The following is a 20,201-nucleotide window of genomic DNA, read 5'->3' on the forward strand; positions in this document are numbered from 1 at the left end:
GTTGTCTGACAAGATGCAGGTGATCCCTTGCAGAGGGGAGAGGAAAGGAAGGCAGAGTGGGTAGAAAAAGTCTTAGACTCCACACAGCTCTAAGAAAGTTTCAGTCCAGTGTGGAATCCTGGAGCCAAAGTCCCCAGCAGAAGCCTCAGGCTTCCAGGAAGGAGCCTGCTTTTGTATTCCTGCAATGGAAGTGGGGCTCAGCGTGAAGCTGGTGTGGACCCACAACCCAGAGGTGAGGCCACAGGTGGATACGGCCACTGTGGGGCTCAGAACAACCTACTAGATCACACTTGAGACTTGAGCCTCACATCAGCAGGGACTCCACTGGTAGTTTCTTCCTGGTAGTTTAGGCAACAAAGACCAAATTCTGGTTCAATGGCTCCCTGAGGCACAGGTCTGTTCTGCTGACGGATGGCTTCACTGAATCTGAAAAACTATTGACAAAAAGCTAAGTATTCAGTCAACCAAAGATGATTCTTGATTTCAAATTGAAAATAGGAGGGGGTGACTGGGTGGCTCAGTTAGTTAAGCATCAACCTCAGCTCAGGTCATGATCTCGAGGTCCCTGAGCTCGAGCCCCGCATCAGGCTCTGTGCTGACAGCTCAGAGCCTAGAGCCTGCTTCAGATTCTGTGTCTCCCTCTCTCTCTGTCCCTCCCCATCTCACGCTGTCTCTCTCTCTCTTAAAAATAAACATTAAAATAAAATAAAATAAAATAAAATAAAATAAAATAAAATAAAATAAAAAATAGGATGGTGCCTAGGTGGCGCAGTCAGTTGAGCATCTGACTCTTGGTTTTGGTTCAGGTCATGACCTCACAGCCATAAAACTGAGGCCCCATTGGGCTCCATGCTGGGTGTGGAGCCTGCTTAAGATTCTCTCTCTCTCTCTCTCTCTCTCTCTCTCTCTCTCTCTCTGTCTCTCTCTCTCTGTCTCTCTCTCTCTCTCTCTTTCTCTCTCTCCCTCCCCCCTGCGCCTCCCCCACTCACACACACGTGTGCCCTCTCTCCAAAAAAAAAAAAAAAAAAACAAACTGTGAAACAAAACAAAACAAAACTGAAAATGGGGTGCCTGATTGGCTTCATCAGTGGAGCATGCAACTCTTGATCTCAGGGTCATGAGTTCTAGCTCTACATTGGGTATGGAGCTTACTTAAAATAAAAATTGAAATAAAAAATTAAATAAAACCGAAAATAAATACCATGTGTAGTTTTTGCCCTTTTATTAATTAAATAATCATTCATTAAAACGCCTAAAATATGCTAGGTACTGAGGACATAAAGATGAACAGACCAAAACCTCCTCTTGAAGTGTTCCCTATGACGTAGCAAAGAAAAACAAGCAAACAAATACAACAGTGTGATAAATCCTACGACAGGGACACAATGAGTGCTACGGGGACACAGAAGAGTAGGCACCTAACTGGAGAAGGGTGGGTGGTGTTTCTCAGAGGAAGGCAGAACTCCAAAGAGAAAGTGAAGTTTAAACTTAAGTCCTAAAACAAAGGCAGGAATTCAACAGTACAGAATAGTTGGCAATGAAATGTGCAAAGTTTTAGGATATTAAAACTGAAATCAGGGGCGCCTGGGTGGCTCAGTCGGTTAAGCGTCCAACTTCGGCCTCAGGTCATGATCTCACAGTCAGTGAGTTCGGGTCCCGCATCGGGCTCTGTGCTGACAGCTCAGAGCCTAGAGCCTGCTTCAGATTCTGTGTCTCCCTCACTCTCTGCCCCTCCCCCACTCACGCTCTGTCTCTGTCTCTCAAAGATGAATAAATGTTAAAAAAAAAAATTGTTTTAAACTGAAATCATAGTACTGATATTCTTTTAAAAATTTGTAAATCAAAATTCTCTAAGAAGAAAATTTATACATGTATATATATTTTTAATGTTTACTTATTTTTGAGAGAGACAGAGAGACAGAAAGACAGAGTGCAAGCAGGGAAGGGGCAGAGAGAGAGGGAGACACACAATCCAAAGCAGGCTCCAGGCTCTAAGCTATCAGCACAGAGCCTGACACGGGGCTCGAATCCACAAGCCATAAATAAGACCATGACCTGAGCCGAAGTCGGACACCCAACCGACTGAGCCACCCAGGCGCCCCAAGAAAAAAAAACTGTAAACAGACAACTGTGCTAGAATGATTCACTACAAATAGAAAAAAATTCTAAAGGAAATATTCCTGAATCATACAAGGTATAATTTTTACAGTAAGAAATTTTTAAGTATTATTTTTAGAGATTTTCACACGTTTTATGAATTGAAAGATCTGACTGACTTTACATATACAACCAGAAATCCTTCTTACACCAGGAAAAAGCTAAAAAATATGTTACAAAAAGTATAAAGAAAAAGATAATGGCATCTGGTATTTCCTTAAAAACTCTGTTAGAGTTGCACGGACTGGCACTGCTCAAAGGTTTTAGGCTCAGGACCCCTTCACGCTCTTAAAAATTACTGAGGACTCCGGAGAGTTTTTGTTTGTATGTGTTATACTGATCAACGTTTACCATATTAGAAATTAAAACGGTAAAAATTTTAAAATATTTAATTCACTGAAATTTTTTATAATAAGCTATGTTAACATAAACATATTTTTAATAAAAAATAGTAGATTTCCAAAGCCAAAAACATTCAGTGAGTACGGGTATTGTTTTCCTTTTACAAACCCCTTTAGTACCTGGCTTTATAGAAAACAGTTGGATAGATTCTCTCATCAGAATCAACATCAATCTTGTTGCAACATGTGGCTTCATTTGAAGTCAGATCCCGCCTCACACACACATATGTGATGGAAAAGGGAAAGGTGTTTCGGTAGCCTCTTGAGGTCATTGTGGACATTCTTCTATGATACCACACCACCAAAACTAGGCAAGTGGTAGGTAGTTTCCCACTGAATAGTTGCAATGTTGAGTCTAAAACCTATCAATGAACTTTTCAGAACTTTTCCTACTGTTACATTACAACCCAATGGTTGTATCTTTTACCCATGCACAAATTTGTAACATGATACCTTGATATTTAGAAAACACCGGTTCACAGGGCTCCTGGGTGGCTCAGTCAGTCGAGCGACTTTGGTGCAGGTCATGATCTCACGGTTCATGAATCGAAGCCCCGAATCGGGCTTGTTGCCGTCAGCCTGTCAGCACAGAGCCTGCTTTGGATCCTTTATCCCCCTCTCTCTACCCCTACCCCGCTTGCGCTCTCTCAAAAATAAATAAACATTGAAAAAAGAAAATACTGGTTCACAGAATTATGTAGATCTTCCTAATGTGGACACATTTCATTATATGATATCAAATACACTAATACTGCCACTGATCTCATCAAAAAGTATTTAATGTAATAGGAAGTTGTCATGCTCATGGTACAGATAAGTTTTATAAAATTTAAATTTTTGTTCAAAAACACAAATAGTACCATTGACCACAAATTCTGCCAGCTGTTGTTCTCTTTCATTTACGTTCTAGAAAATGTCCATCAACTATCCAAGTCTCAATAACTACAGTTTATCTACAACCCACTTTCTGAAGCAAAAATAGCATTCTGCGACAAAAGTCATTAGCTCATTTTGTAACTCAAAATACACAACCGCTATTCCTCAAAACAGGCCCTGTACCTCTCTGTGTGGCACCTCTCATTTCCTCACACAGACTCTTAAAAAGACAAGTATTCAAGGGTTGAGATTTAAGAAAATTAATGTTTATTGCTTCAGCAGTAAAAGGAAGGCTATGTTTAAGTCAAAGTGGGGAGTTGGTGAAGAAAGCAACGATGTCAGTATGATTGGGGGCCCTGGCCTCAGTTGGTGCTAAGGTACCAGCATCGCTGGTCTATCAATACAAACACAGAGAAAACAGCCATGACATCTTCGTGTTATTATGAAAAGTTATTACGAAAAGTCTTCCCTCACAGGCCCCCAGAAAGGGCCTCAGAGACCCCCAGAGGTCAGTGAACCACTGTTTAGGAAGCACCAGCAGATTACTTCTGAAAGGAAACCTAGGAAATGGATAGCAGAGAACACTGCTAGAGAGGTGTGGAGGGGGGGTTGCATGCGCATGTGCACGCGTGCACACACACACACACACACTCATTCACTCGCTCTATCCTACATTTCCTTGGAACCGCTTCACTTCTCTGCCACCTGTATCTGCACGACTTTTTACTATAACCGTGTGCAAAGCTGATCCATGAAGAAACAGAGCTAACCCTGACCTCTGACAGCTGAAACATTAGCTAGTGTCCAGTGCGCACTCAACAATCACTGAATGTACAAATAACAAATACAAAAAACAAAAAGTGGCAAGAATTCCAAAAGTGGGAGCAAGTGCGATGAGAGTTGCAAGAAAGTAGCCACATGAGAGATGATCAAGAAAGGCTCCAAATAAGAAGGCATTTGGGTTGGGCTTTGATGGGTGAAAAGAATTTGGACATGAGAACTTTAATACACCACAAAACATTTACAAAGCACAACACATGTTTACTGACATAAAGGCAAGGTCAGGCTACCATTTGAAAATGAAGAATTAGGGGCGCCTGGGTGGCACAGTCGGTTAAGCGTCCGACTTCAGCCAGGTCACGATCTCGCGGTCCTTGAGTTCGAGCCCCGCGTCAGGCTCTGGGCTGATGGCTCAGAGCCTGGAGCCTGTTTCCGATTCTGTGTCTCCCTCTCTCTCTGCCCTTCCCCCGTTCATGCTCTGTCTCTCTCTGTCCCAAAAATAAATTAAAAATGTTGAAAAAAAAAAAAAAAGAAAATGAAGAATTATATCACAAATTATAGACATTAAAGACATTTAAAGAGGAAAACAGCTTTGTGAAGAAGTCCCTTCCTCTGCACACACAGAGCTTCCCCCTTTTTCACTTGCCTGCATCCAGGCTGCGGCCCCTGCATTGACAGAATGCAATAAAACAAGAACCAGACTAGAGTTAGAGCTTTGAAATAGACGCGTTAACCAGAATAAAGAAACGGGAGTGGAGCAAATGTAGTCTATTATGTAGGAACTTCCATTCTAAGCCACCGCAGGCCACTAAAACAAAGCACAAACTTCACACCACCATCCATGTGTCTAGAGCAGCTGGGCAGCAATAGCCCCAAGACACTAGGTGGCACCAATTGGGAGGTATACAGGAGGCCAAACCCAAGTTCATGGCTGTTATTATTGGATGGAGATTCACGGACACTTACCAGATGCCAGCTACCGTGTGAAGACGCCAAAAGTCTGCCTAAGATGCAGTCCCTATCACAAAGCATCTCCAAGTCCAACAGGGAGGCCCTGTGTCAACAACAATCACAACACAAACTGAAAAAGCCAGCATCAAAGGTATGGAAACACCCCGGGAGCAGGGCCAAGCATGACTGTGCCCGAATAATCACTGACCTATTTGGGCCAAAAGAAAGGTGTCAAGCCAGTCTAGAAGCTGGGACACAAGCCAGGGCTCCCGCCTCCCCGGCTGCTGCTTCACTCCATTCTTTCTTTTGAACGCTCTGTTCCCCACCTTCCTCAGCTTCAGCTATGTTTCCAGGTTCCTCCCCACTTACATATAATGTTATACCCTTACTTATCTATCCATCCTCCACACAGGTCTGAAATGACGACAGCAGAAACACATTCAACAGACAAAAAGCACTTTTTCATTGAAGTACTTGTACTATCATACAAATCACCAAATTCTTGAGGATCCAATCTCGTCTGTCAACTCCCTAGAAAGCACTCAAACACACAACCACAAAACAAGAATTGAGGGAATAACAAATCCACTGGAGTAGAAATTAGGAGTGATCTGCAAAAACATCTGAAATATGTAAAGCCTAAACTGCATCTACACGATTTTCCCTTGATGAAGAGCTGTAACAAATTCAGGACAGTACTTCCTGTCAGAACCATTCCTAATTCAAGCTTTTCAGACTTCTCAAGAGCATCTAATCACAAAGAACCCTCAAATCCACCCACTTCTTATTGCACTTCCAGTAAAAAAAAAAAAAAAAAAAAAAAGTGTCACATATCATAGAGCCTTAAAAAATTTCAATGCTGAATTCAAAACAGTTGCAGGTAGATGCCATATTATCTGTAAAAGAAAGATAACCACCTACCACTCTGAGGTCGGTGGGGATTAAATGAGTTAGTCCAAGCAAGTACATATTTATTTATTAGATGGTTGTTTCAAAACTTCCCTACCCCAACCTGAGCCAAACATATCAACCTGAAACTTAAAGTAAGAATAACCGGACTACGGAAAAAATGGATTGTAAAAACCGAAAATGCATTTAAGTTTTGAAAACAGTTACATAGATGCTTTTCTTCAAAGGCTGCAAGGCTGCCCTGATACTGGGCAAAAACTTGCTCTTCCCGCAGTGAATCCAAACAGAACATCAGGACACAAGTCTTGGGCACGAGGTAACGTCTAGACGGGGAAAGCCACCCACCTCTGAGGGGGAATCACTCCAGTCTATTTTTAACAAACATTTATTGAATTTTTTTTTTAATTTTTAAAAATTCCGAAAATGGGGCAACAACAACCTCCTTCCAAGTGTTAGGCGCTTGGCATATGTTATTTTAGCCGTAACAATCCGGAGACTCAGGTGCTGTTCTAACCGCGCTCTACAGCGGAGGAAACTGACACACAAGGCTGGAGTTGGGCTCACGGGTCCACACTCCACGCCAGCAGCAGCTGCCCAGGTACAGCCACCCTCAGGAAGCTCAGACCTGCAGCCTAAACCTTGGATACACACCGCCTACTGCTTGGACAGACACACACACACAAAAACCAAAAAACAAAAAACGGTCATTCCCGTCGAGACTCACGTGCTTTAGGCCAAACCACGCAAACAGCAGGGCACAGAGACCCGCTGGAAACCCAAAGGCTGGGGGCAGAGGAAGGGGGGATCCGATCTCCGGATGAGGGCCGGGAGGGGACCCCAGGATCCGAGATGAGGGCCAGGCAGGATCCAGGTCGGGGTCTTGGGGTCCTGGGGTGAGGGCAGGGAGGGGCTCCCGGGGTCTGTGGTGAGGGCTCGCGGAATCCGGGCTGGAGTCTGGGGTCCCGGGACCCGAGGTGAGGGCAGGACGGGGGTCTCGGGGTCCCGGGTGAGGGCCGGGAGGGAATCGGGCCGGGGTCTGGGGTCCCAGGGTGAAGGCAAGGTGGGGGTGCCGGAGTCCGGGCTGGGAAGGGGTCCCGGGGCGGGGGGGTGGGGGCGTGAGGGCAGGGCGGGATGCTGGCCAGGGTCCCGGGGTCCGAGGTGAGGGCCGGACGGGATCCGGGCTGGGGACTGGGGTCCCGGGGTCCGAGGTGAGGGCAGGGCGGGGGTGTCGGGGTCCGAGGTGAGGGAAGGGCAGGGGTCTCAGGGCTCGGGGTGAGGGCAGGACGGGATCCGGGCTGGGGACTGGGGTCCCGGGGTCTGAGGTGAGGGCAGGGCGGGGGTCTCGGGGTCCGGAGTGAGGGCCGGGCGGGATCCGGGCTGGAGTCTGTGGTCCCGGGGTGCGAGGTGAGGGGAGGGCAGAGGGTCCGGGGCTAGGGGTCTCGGGGTCCGAGGTGAGGGCAGGGCAGAGGTCCCGGGGTCAGGGGTGAGGGTAAGGAGGGATCCGGGCCAGTGTCGGGGGTCCCGGGTGAGGGCCGGGGGCAGGGCCGCTCACCTTCCGACAGCTCCAGCTCCAGCTCCGCCAGGCTCTCCCGCACCTCGGCGGGCAGCGGCACCGCCTCCAGCGCACACCCGCGGTCAGCCATGGCCCGCTTGGCCGCGCCCCGCGGATGACCAGGCCGGATCGCGCCCGGGGTGGGGGGGCTGGGGCCGCGTTCCCGGCCGGGCCAGGGCCGGGCGGTGGCGGCGCAGGCGAAGCCTACCTCGCTCCCCTCAGCCCCGCGACCCGCATCGGCTCGGCGGGGAGCTGAGGCGGCGGGGCAGGGGCGCGGCCCGAGCGGCTGCGCACCGGCGCGGGCGCGAGCGCGGGCGCGGGCGCGGGCGCGGGCGCGGGCGCGGGCGCGGGCGCGGGCGCGGGCGCGAGCACGGGACCCACGGCCACCCCGCGCGCTCCCGGCCGCCTGGCAAGCCCTACATGGAGTGCGCGTGCGCGGCGAGAAGGGCGGGAGGGAGAGTGCGCTTGCGCGGCAGGTCGCGGGCGGGTTTGGCGTCCCCGGCCCGCCCAGCAACACCGAAGACTCGCCCCCATTGGCCCCGAGGATGCAGCGAGGGCACTGCGGGGTCTCATTGGAAGAGGCCGGCAGACAAGATTGTCACCTGGGCTCAGTCGCTGCTTGAGTCCGTCTAGCACCCGCTGGATTCCGCGGTGGCTTCCTTCCTGGGCTGGAGTCTCAGACCTCAGGCAGGGACTCTCCTCCGAGTTTGGGGTCTGGGGCCCCGGCGGCTGCGCAGGCACTGCCCACTGGGATGAGAGCAGCCAGTCAGTCAGTTCGTGTGTGACCCTGCAGGCCCTGTAAGCGGTCCCTTCAGCTTCACTGTTGGGGCTTTTCACCGATTCCCAGTAGCCTTGCTGGGACAGCCTCTGCACACTTTGAATGCCCTGGCTTTGCGTTCCTGCTCTCAGAGTAGCAGATATTTACAGGGGCCCCCTTGTGAGCCAGACATTTCCCCCAGGGCTTTGTATGTATTAACTCATTTACTTTTCAAAACAGCTGTAGAAGGTATATTATTGACCAGGAATGAGCTCCAGCAGCCATTTCAGACCGTGAAGTGACCGTAGGAAGTGGGAGGACAGGTACAGGGGAACAACAAAACATTAGGAACCTGGGGGCTCGCTGGAGCTGAACTGAGAGACCCACAGGAGCCCTGAAGGAGCTGTTCCCCCAATACATACAGGGAAGTGAATCTGCACTGTGCAAGGGTGGACTGTAGTGGATGTGAATGCAGGCTATGGGGCTCCACCTTGCCTAAGGTCATATCCTTCCTGGAGCCGTCCACATCTGGGGACTGAATGAGTGAAGCAAGACTATAAAGATCTGGCCACTTGGGCCCAACACAGGACACCTCTGTGAGCAATACCAGTTCAGTTCCAGAACACACCAGACTGGCCTTCGGACGCTTCTACTTCCTCTGCCCAGCCCTACTTCCTCCCCTTCCTCTCACAGGTGTTGAGACCAGATAAGTATCTTGCACCCAAACTCCATCTAGCATCTGCTTGTGGAGAAGCCATCCTGCAACAGTTGGTACGAGGAGTAGCACACGAGGAGATGGGTGGCATCACTCACCCCTTGTGGTGGGTGGAGCACGCACAGCCCCTGTGGTGTGATCGTTGATGTTTCACCAGCTTTGAAGTGAGAGTGTGAACCAGTGAAAATGGAACACTACGTGGGTGATGTATTAAGCCTTTTACATTATAGTCGCTATGAGGAAGGATAATGGAACCGGACGGCTACTCCTTATAGTACTCTTAAGAAAAACAACAGACAGCTGAAAGCCATGGAGTCTCTTTGGTCGCATATAAAGAAACCATCTCCTACACTGAGATGATAGAGACCGGGTCCGGGGCACCTGGGTGGCTCAGTTGGTTAAGCGTCCGACTCTTGATTTTGGCTCAGGTTATGATCTCACAGTTTGGTTCATGAGTCCGAGCCCCATGTAGGGCTCTGCTCTGACAACGCAGAGCCTGCTTGGGAGTCTCTCCATCTCTCTGCCCTCCCCCCACTTGCTCTTTCTCAAAAATAAACAAACGTTGAAAAAAAAAAAAGATACAGACCAGGCCAAGGAATTAATACCTCAAAGATGGTAAACACCCAGCCAAGGCAGTTATGTTATGCTGAATTTGGGGACTTGATTGGGAAAAGCTGGGGTTGGAGGTATTTGATATCTGGGTAGATACCCTCAAAGGTTTTCACTCCCCAGACTACCTTGAACCTTTGGAGCCTGCCCACATGGTTTACCTTTCCCTATTAACCTAACATTCCTTCCCCTCACCTACTGGACACTAGGCATATAATTATGGTTATCTTTTGGCATACTAGCTGGAAACATGAGATGGAAAGGGAATTATATTTCCCTCCCCCTCAAAAGAACGGTGTAGTTTGCTAGGGCTGCGGTAACAAAGACACACAAACAGGATGGCTTGCCAGGAATGGACTGTCTTACAATTCTGGAGGCCAGAAGTCAGAACAAGATGACAGCAGGGGGGCACCTGGCTGGCTCAGGCAGAAAAGCATGTGACTCTTGTCCTAGGGGGTCATGAGTTCAAGCCCCACATTGGGGTTAGAGATTACTAAAAAAAAATTTAAAAAAAGATGACAGCATGGTTGGTTCCTTCTGAGAGCTGTGAGCTGTGAGAAGCTGTCATTCCTCCTTCCAAGCTTCTGAGGGCTTTCTGGCTATGTTTGGTGTTCCTTGGCTTGTAGGTGCATCATGCCAATCTCCGCCTTCATGTTCATAGCTTTCCCCCTACGTGTGTGTCTGTTTATGTGTCCAAATTCCCCCTTGCTTATAAGGACACCAGTCAAACTGAATTAGAGCCCACCCTAAATGAATTCATCTTAACTTGATCATCTGCGGAGACCCTACTTCCAAATAAGGCCACATTCACAGGTGCTGGGGGTCAGTACTTCAACAGGTTTTCAGGGAGGAGGTGGGGATACAATTCAACCCATAACAAGCTGTAAGACACAGCCAACATGAACTGCCAGGGCCTGGGAACATTTGTTGGGGGCCACATTATGTGTGCTTGATGAGTGGTTGAATTCATCAGCATGACCCTTGCAGATATCAAAAGGGAACTGCAACGTAAAATTGGGTAGAAGAGTTTATTGACTTTTCAGCAATCTTCTAAGATAGGGGATTTAGCACCTGCACGACAACCGGCTGGAAACTTGCTGAAGGGATGGCTGCTGGCATGATGGTGTACCTAGTGCTGCATGACAAATTACTACACACTTAGTGGCTTAGAACAACAATAATCATCTCTCTCAATTACTCATTTACTCAAATGTCTGACAACTGATGTTGGCCCCCAGACTGTGGAACATGTGGAACAAATATACAGTTTTGCCTGTTTGCGATGTTAACTCATGCCTTCTGTCATAGTCCAGAGATCAGGACCATTTAGACATCCTGGAGATGATTACATTGTCCCATTACATCAATAACATCATGTTGATTGTCCAGATGAGCAAGGAGTGGAGAAGATTCTGGAGACCTTGGTAAGATACAGATACTCCAGAGAGGAAATAATAAACCCTATGAAGATTCAGGGACCTGCTACATCAATATTATTTTTAGGGATCCAGTGGTCAGCAGTGGCCCAAGGCATCCCTTCCAAAAGTGAAAGACAATTCTTGCATCTTGCACCTTCAACCATTGGAAAGCAAGACACTGTCGGACCTCTTCAGAGTCTGGAAGCAGCATACTCCACTCATAGGAATACAGCTCTGATCAAATACTGGGTGATTTGGAAAACTGTCAGTTTTAAGAAAAGCCCAGAACTTTGATATCTAGACACTTGGATCCTCATCATGGCACTCCTGTTAGAGTGGTCCATACGGGGTGCAGGTAATTAACGGAGGCCATAATACGTCAAGGCTGTGATGCAAGTAGCTATGCTGCCTGAGTCATATGTTCTAGCAGGTGGTATTGGTGGTTATTGGCAGTGAAGGAACAATGCAATGTGGAGTTTCTAACATGCCCCAGTAGGAGATTCGCAATTCAGGACCCTGAGGTTCTGACATACCACTTGGAGCAGAGAATGTATATGTCTTTTGGGGGGAAAAAAATGCCTTGTTTTGCTACTGTGTTCTGATAGGAATGTAACACCTGACCTTGGGACACCAGATCACCATGCAGCCCAAATTGCGCATTATGAGATGGGTGCTATCAAACTTACCAGGTCGTAAAGTCAGCTGGGCCCAGCACAATCCATCATAAAATGGAAGCAGTGCATTCAAGACTGAACCTGAGAATGTAGAAGTCACAGGTGAGTGCCGAATAGGTAGCCCAGACCCGTACAGCACCCCCTGCTGTTGTGCTAGAGCCACTCCACCATTCCACATCTGTGACCATACAGGGGGCCTTGATGACCAATTGACAAGGAAAAATCTTGAGCTTGGTTCATAAATGGGTTGGCTTGGGGGATGCCTGGGTGGCTCAGTCAGTTAAGCGGCCAACTCTTGATTTCAGCTCAGGTCATGATCTCATAGTTTGTGAGTTTGAGCCCCATGTTGGGCCCTGTGCTGGCAATGCAGAGCCTGCTTGGGATTCTCTTTGCCCCTCCCCCACCCACTCTCTCTCTAAATAAACTAACTAAATGGGTTGGCTTGGTATGTGAGTTCAAACTGCACATGGACAGCAGCTACACTGCAGCCTCACTCCGGGGAGGGGGGGGGGGCTTGTAAGACAGTGGTAAGGGCATATCCTCCCAAAGGGCAAAGGCATTCACTTTTTTTTTAATGTGACAAGTGAACCACGGACAGTGTTGGATGACCTAGGTAGGTGGCTGGCTTAGGGCCTGGAACAAAATCCAAACCTGGGATAAGGAGCTCTGTGATACACGCATGAGGATAGATTTATTGGAATAGGCACCAAGTGGGTGGTCTTTGTGTAAAATGTTGAAGTCTAGAGAGCATCCATGAAAGAAGTATTAAACAGCCAAGTGGACAGAATGACTGGCCAGCTACATTGGACAGCAGTTGCCACTGGGCACAAGGACAAAGTGGCCAAGGTGCTAGAGCAGAGGCTATCCGTGGGCCCAGCAGTGTGAGTTCTCTGACCACGGCTGAGCCACCGGCTGCCACTGAATGTCTAACCTGCCAGCAGAAGAGACCAATGCTGAGCTTCCATTATGTCTCCTGACCTTGAAAAGGTCAATCAACCAACTTCACTCTATTGGAACTTCCATTCTATAAGGGGCAGCAGTTCTTTTTCACAGGAATAGATTCATATTCTATGTATGCTTGGGCTTCTTGCCCACAAATATCAACCAGCAAGGGCGTAAGGAGTGTTTGTTCCACTGGCACAGGACCCCATATGGCCTCATATCAAATAGGACTCACTTTACAGCACAGGAAGTGCAGGAGTGCACTTTAGGCAGCAGAAGTGCAGTGACCATGAGATCCACTGCCTGAGAGAGCATCGGGACAGCCAGCCAAAGGCACAGCTGTGGTGCCAAGTTGGGAGTTAATATTCTGCAAAGACAGGGTGCCGTTCAGACCTTTATATGCCACTGTGTCCCCAAGAGGAAGGATACATGAGTTGAAATCAAGGGTGGAAACAGGAGTGGCCCCGCTTACCATCGCTTTCCACTGTGGCACTCTGTACTTCCTATCTTCCCAAGTTCAGACTGCAGGGTTAGAAGTCCTAGTCCCCCAAAAGGACCCTCACGAGGGAACATGCCAACTGTTCCCCTGGATTGCAAACTATGGTGGTCTGGAAACCTTGGGGTCCTTGCATCTAGGAACGAGCAGGCAAAAGGAGGAGTCACTGTCTTGGCAGTGGAGAAGGTAGGGCATCTCCTGCATTAATTACACAATGAGGAAGAATATGTGGAACCCCGGTGGTCTGTGTGGGTGCCTCTTGGTAGTCCTTTGCTTAACTATGATGAAAAAACTAAAGACTTAAAACACTAACTCAAGAAGATATATGCACCCCTCTGTTTACCGCAGCAGTGTTTACAGTAACCAACAAATGGAAGCAGCCTAAGTGTCCACTGACTGATGAATGGATAAAGAAGTGGTGTATATACAATGGAATACTTCTCAGCCATAAAAAAGAATGAAATCTCGGCATTCACTATAATATGGATGGAACTAAAGGCTATTATGCTAAGTGAAGGAAGTTAGGCAGAGAAAAGACACAAACCATATGATTTCACTCATATGTGGAATCTTAAAAACAAAACAAACAAGAAAGAGAACAGACTTATAAATACAAAGAACTGGTTGTTGCCCGAGGGGAGGCGGTGGGAGAATGGGGGAAATAGAAGGGGATGAAGACCTACGAACTCCAGTGGTAAAATATGTTAAGTCATGGGGATGAAAAGCACAGCACAGGGAATACAGTCAACAATACAATAACATTGTTCAGTGACAGATGGTGACTATGCTTATCGTGGTGATAATGTATAGAATTGTTGAATCAATATGTTGTGCACCTGAAACTGATATAACATTGTATATCAACCATATTTCAATTAAAAATAAAAATACATTAGAAATAAAAACATAAGCTAAAAACATTTTATTCCATCAAAAATTAAAAAATGGGGGCCCCTGGCTGGCTCAGTCAGTAGAGCATACAACTCTTGATCTTGGTGTTGTGAGTTCAAGCACCATGTTGGGCACAGAGATTAAAAATATTAAATATAGAAATAAAAATGCATTAGAAAAAAAAAGAAGTCTAAAGAATTCAACTTGCACATGTAATGAAAGGGTCTGCCTCTCGATTCACAGATTCCTGAAGTCTGGCTGTAAGGGAGGGAGCAGATACATGTGCTAATGGTTTAAGGAGCACACCGCTTTCAGACAGTCCCTCAAACTTTTAAGATGTGTTTCCATGCTGGTGCCGAAAGAGAGCCTTCAGCAACCACTCCACTCTTTGGTCAAGGCAATTTTTTCCAGCCGATGGGATACATGGTGTTAGTTCGCAAACTGGTCCCCGTATGTGGAGGGAAAGGAGAGACCAGAGGAAGAGGCGGACAACTTCAGGTTGGTAGGTGGCAGCTATACTAAGCAAGGTACCTTCTTTACGAGGCCTCTCTTGGGCAGACATCAGACAGGCAGATCTCCACACCCACCTGCCAGAACCTTAAAGGTTTATATAGAGGCCTTCACAGGATTCAGTCACATACACGATCCAGATGGTGTCAACAAGGCTATGTCCTTGGAACAGCTCCCACAGTGGGAACAGTAGGCAGTGGGTACGTTCCAAGGACAGGGGAGGGAGTGGAGAGCCTCCAGTTGCACAGGTCCAGCTCACAGGTCAACTGGCAGTCACATCCTCTCGATGGCCTCCCCCAACACACAGTGAGACCAGTGAGTTCTAGGAGCGTGAGCTGACCCTGCCCCTTCATGGCTTGAGAACAGCCCGTGCAGGGCTGCAGCTGGGTGGGATACTCTGTAAGCCCATGGGTGCTGGTGCCGACGGATGCATTGCAGGCAGGAAGCCCAATTCACACCTGGAACGTGTGTCTATTTCTAGGCTGACAAATCACGGCCTCCTCTGTAACGTAGGGAGCCAGGCTGCCACATCACCGTCTCAGCATTGGCATTCTGCCGGCAACGCAGGCGCTAAGAGGCAGAAGCCAAATGGAAATCTCCCCAAATCCACCCCTAAGCTGGGTGGTGGAGTCACTCCTGTCCACTCCTAGCCGATGCCAGCCTGCCGTGTAGATCCGTCTGAAGAACAAACCCGTTCTCTCCTGTTCTGTCAACTGGTCATGGGGAACTTCCCAGAAGAGCAGAGCACAGGGGAGGCAGGAAGTAGAAAACTCAGCACCACTCACTCTGGTCATTCGGATCTGTCCAGACCCAGTGTTGTACTTCCTCCAACGTGATGGCATTAGACGGTGGGAGGGAGTTCTGGGAGGTAACTGGGGTAGAGGAGGTGGTGAGGGTGAAGCCCGTATGACCGGGATCAGCGCCTGCCGAGTCAGAAGGCTTGCTTCCCCTCCCCACTCTCCGCCACTCGAGGAGACAAGTCAAAGTAAGCGGTTTGCGTCCTGAGGGGCCTCGCCAGAACCCCACCCCACTGGCACCCTCATCTTGGGCCCCCAGCCTCCACAACTGCGAGAAATACATTTTTGTTGTTTGTAAGCCACACAGTTTATGGCATTTCGTTACAGCAGCCCAAGCTAAGGCTACACGGTGTCCAGCCCTCCGCGGGTGTGTCACGGCGTGTTTGGGCCGTCTCCTCCCAGAGGAGGCCTGTTCTTCTCTACTGGGATCGAACTCTTGACATGGGTCCAAAAGCAACAGCACGTGATAAAAAGGTTTATATTCAGGCTCCCTCGTCACTTTTTCCTCAATACCAACCAGAAAAGACGATTAGTTCAATTTCAGCAGAGGCAGCAGTGCCCGTCACTATCTTATTTTAGGGTCTTTGTTTAGACATCATAGGACTTTGACCCATTCCACTGAAAACATCACAGTCACAGGTCCTAATGAATGGAAAGCAGCAAGAGATACGCTGGCTTGTGAGGCAGATTCCATTCAAAGTCAGGGCTGCCCCTGTGGCAGTTTCTGGGGGTCAAGGAGCCTGCAGAATAGCATGTGTCCCTTCCAATGTCAGAGGCAAACAGCCGTGCCTTGTACCGCCTACCGTGAGGGATGGCTCGTTTGGACCCAGTGTGCATTCTGAGGAAGCCACAAGACGTTAGCATCCCTGCAGACCAGGACGACCGCAGGCCTGCAGCTTTGACGCAGGCCGTCATGCTTGCTGCTCAGGTCATCAAGACACCCAATGCAGGATGCTGGACACTGCTTCACTTAGCCCCATTAGGGCAGACCACTAGGGTCTTGAAGCAAAGCTTTGCCTCCTCCTGTTGCTAACTCAGTTTCCATTCGAGAAACATCAAACTTACCCCTGAATCCTGGCGGAGACCAAACTCCTGCCCAAGCAACACACAACTCACGCAGCACGTTGTACCCTGGGTGCTGTGTGATGGCTGAGCCATGAGGACAGGCAGGTGCAGTGAAGCCCTAATCACCTTAAGCGCTATTTACATGAGTGTAATGAAAATATACAGATTTGACCTTTGCTGTTGGTTTCCTGGCTCCTAAAACCCTTGGCATTTCCTGATAAGAGTGTCCTTTTGTTACAATGAGCCCCTTTTGACTGCCCCTGAGTTTTTCACTAATGACTTGGCTCATGGTGAGGTCCCTAGATAGCTTCAGGATGGGGGCCAGTCACCAGAGGGGCGGGGCTGGAGACGGACTTCAGGCACGTGGCAGATAATCATGACTACATCACGAAGCCCTGATAAAAGCCAGTGAGCAAGGTTTGGGGGGCTTGCAGGTCGGTGAACATCCTGTGTGGGTGGCACGCCCACAGAGGGCAGGGAAGCTCTGTGTCCTGCCCCTGAGCCTGTCCTGCACGTCACTTCCACTCTGCTGCCCGAGTCCTATCCTTCACACCAAACCAGTGAATCCAGCATTTCCGTGCATGGAGTCATTCTGGCAAATCAACAAACCCGAGGGGAGAGGCTGTGAAAACAGCCACATTTGTAGTTGTGGCCCGGGGACCCCACTTACAGCTAGTGTCTACACTTACAGCTAGTGTCTAAAGTGGGGCAGTCCAAGTAGTGTCAGAATTAAAGTGTACAAATGTAAATTGCATGAACAGGTGGTCTGGGTTCCCATTAAATTTCCCTGAGTTGTCCCCATGCCTCTGTCCACTCCTGTTTGGACATGGATTTGGTTTCCTTGCCCCAAGCTCATTTGTGGACCGCCCCCCCCCCCCCAAATTCGTGTTCAGCATCCCTGCTTCTCACAGAGAGTGTGGCATTCCCTTTTACTGTTAACTCCCATCACCCGGAAGGAGCTCTCCTGGCGGATGGTGGAAACGCCTGCCGACTCGAGGCACCCCTCAAGGACCCTTTCCTCCCACGGCAGGGGAGCCTGGGGGTGAGCCGGGCACAGCCCCTGTTACCGTCATGCCAATGATTCCGGAGCAATTTCTGCTTCTCGTCCTGTGACACTGGGCTCTGCTGTCCCAAGGGAGCTGCTTCCTCCAGACAACAGTCCCTTTCAACAAGAGCAGACTGTCCCCTGAATCAGCAGGGGCGGGGTTGCTGTATGGGCTGGTGTGACTGGCCCCAATCACCACAGGGCAGCTGGATGGCAGCCCACAGTGAGGACAGGAAAACCCATCTGTAGCCCATCCTCACCAGGCACCTCTTGGTACTCGGTAATTTCAGACTCAACTGTAAGAGGAGAAAACAAGGGACATCTTCTAAAACCAAGACCATTATGATCTCAGATCTTTCTGGTGGGAAGCTTATGTCACCCAACCAGCCAAGGTGCTGGCTGAGGACCAGGAAACAAGGCCCTGGCGAAGGAAGAGGTGATAAATGTCGAGTAGGGCCTCGTGACTCCATGCAGAGCAGGGACACCTTCCCCTTCCATCTCCCCCACTTTGTGTGACAAGCCACAGTGCATCAGCTGCACAAAGTTGTGAAGGGCTGACCCAGTCCTACAGGCGAAGGCTGTCTCCCCTGGAGAGCAGCACTATTGAGATGCAGCCCCGTGTGGGCCTTGGAGAGGCCCAAGGCCATCGTAGATGACTCACCTCAGGCAGGCGGATTAAGTTACGTCTCAGTCACGTGTGTGAAGGAGAACACATGCTCAGTAGATGAGGAGTAGACGCGCTGCCCACGTGCCTTCAGATCAGTTCTCGCCCGTCTGTCCTGCACAAGGACCGTCCCAGGCTCCCTTGTCCGGTCTTGGCCGACAGGAGGGTGAGAGGACAAAGATGGACGTTTCTCTGGAGGCTGACACGTCTTATCATGTGGTCAGCTCCCACAAGAGCGCCCTGTCCCTGTGTCCCTGACAGCCCCTGGGTGCCAGCAGCTTCTGGCCGGGCTCAGAACAGCGCCCCTGCCTGCAGAGTAATCAAATCCTTGTATTAAATCCCCTTTGTTTGGAAACCCAGTGTGGTTTCTGTTTCCCGGTCTGAGCTCTGATATAGTATCCGACGTTAGAGTAAGACATCCTAGCCCAGACTTTGGGTGGTATTTTTTCATCTTTCATTATGAAAATTTTCAAACAATAACCATATACCATTATATGAGCCAGATTCAATATTTTACAAAGATTTTGCCATGCTTACTTAATCCCTATTTGTGTGTATTTTTTCCTACCCATAGAGCCATCTCAGAGTGCATCCGGTGGTTGTAGCCCCTTGTTCTTAATAATTTCGGCATACAACACCTAAGAAAGCAGCATTCTGCTACATAACTGTCAGCACAACCGGGAATTAAAATTCCCTTAAAAGCTATTATCCAGTACAGGTTCAGTTACCCCCAAAACCATCTTTATAGCCGTTGGTCCTCAATTCAGGAACTAAACTTCATACCCATCTCATTGGTTGTGTCTCCTGTTTCTTTTCACTGAGAACAGGCCCTCATGAATGCTGTCAATCTGATGAGACTAGGTGAATCACTTATAGAATATCCCATGTTTGGGGGCACCTGGGTAGTTCAGTCGGTTGAGCGTTTGACTTTGGCCAGGTCATGATCTCACGGTTTGTGACTCTGAGCCTCTCATCGGGCTCTGTGCTGTCAGCTTCAGATCCTCTGTCCCCTCCCTCTCTGTACCTCCCCCACTCATGCTGTCTCCCTCCCTCAAAAATAAAACATTTAGAATATCCCCGTTTGTCTTTTTCCTCATGGTTTTATGTCATTTGTTCCTCCATCTACAAACCAGGAGCAGCCACAGGAGACACCGTGCAGTTCACCCATCATCACACCGTGCAGTTCACCCATCATCACACCCAGAGGCCCAAACGCCAGGCCGCCCGCTGACCCATGGGTACTGTGCTTTTAGGACCTGACCTGATTATCCTGCTGTGGGTTGCAGAACGGCGGGTCTCTAATGGGATAGTCCCCTCCTTATTAATTAGCTGGCACCTTTCCATAAGAAGAATGTTCCCTCGCCTACGAGGATGACTGGCCGTTCTCCTATGGAAAGCAGGGTGAACGCCTCTTTCTCTTTAAGGACCAGCTCCCACAGGTACTGAGCTGGGGTGATGGTCACTTCTGCTGGTGGCTCTAAAGGAGGCCTCCCACGTGGACATTTATTCTGTATCTGATAACCAACCAGATCACTATTCTTCTGGATGCGGAACTGAAGAGACACGTCCAGGCTTCAGCGACAGCGACCAGCAGAGCACAGAGCTCGGCAGAAAAGGTGGAAAGGCTGTAAGGAACTGGCCTCACAGTCGTGTTAGCTGCTGCACAGAAAGTGCAGACGCACACCGGTGCTGTAGGCCGGAAGGAACATCTATCATGGAAGTAAGCTGTGATTCAGAAAAAATGGTTTTGTGTTAAAGCCTACGCTCAGCAGAATAAATGTCATACTCAGAGGTCCTGAAATCACATGGAAATACTCAACTAGGAAACCAAGTAAGACCCAGCAATAGGCAAGTGGCTACCTGTCTTTACCAGGTGAGGAACACTTTGTGTCCCTCCGAAAACCCTGACATACAGGAATTCCCAGTCTCTGTTTTGGTTTCTTGCCACTGATAAAGCAAATTGGAGAAGACTGAAACACAACACAAGGGCCG

The 20,201-nt window shown here is 49.0% G+C and overlaps 1 protein-coding gene across 5 annotated transcripts in view; it reads right to left on the minus strand.

Moving 5' to 3' along the window:
• The window catches only part of DIP2A (disco interacting protein 2 homolog A), a 116,169-nt gene extending 108,235 nt beyond the window's left edge, over nt 1-7,934 (minus strand). For all 5 annotated transcript variants that reach the window (XM_047846891.1, XM_047846889.1, XM_047846887.1 and 2 more), the window contains exon 1: nt 7,627-7,934. In XM_047846891.1, the coding sequence (XP_047702847.1) occupies nt 7,627-7,717 (91 nt within the window). In that variant the 5' untranslated portion in view covers nt 7,718-7,934. The remainder of the gene's footprint in view (nt 1-7,626) is intronic.
• Nucleotides 7,935-20,201: the final 12,267 nt, after the last annotated feature.

Source organism: Prionailurus viverrinus, unplaced genomic scaffold (genome assembly GCF_022837055.1).
Source record: "Prionailurus viverrinus isolate Anna unplaced genomic scaffold, UM_Priviv_1.0 scaffold_42, whole genome shotgun sequence".
Lineage (NCBI taxonomy): Eukaryota > Metazoa > Chordata > Mammalia > Carnivora > Felidae > Prionailurus > Prionailurus viverrinus.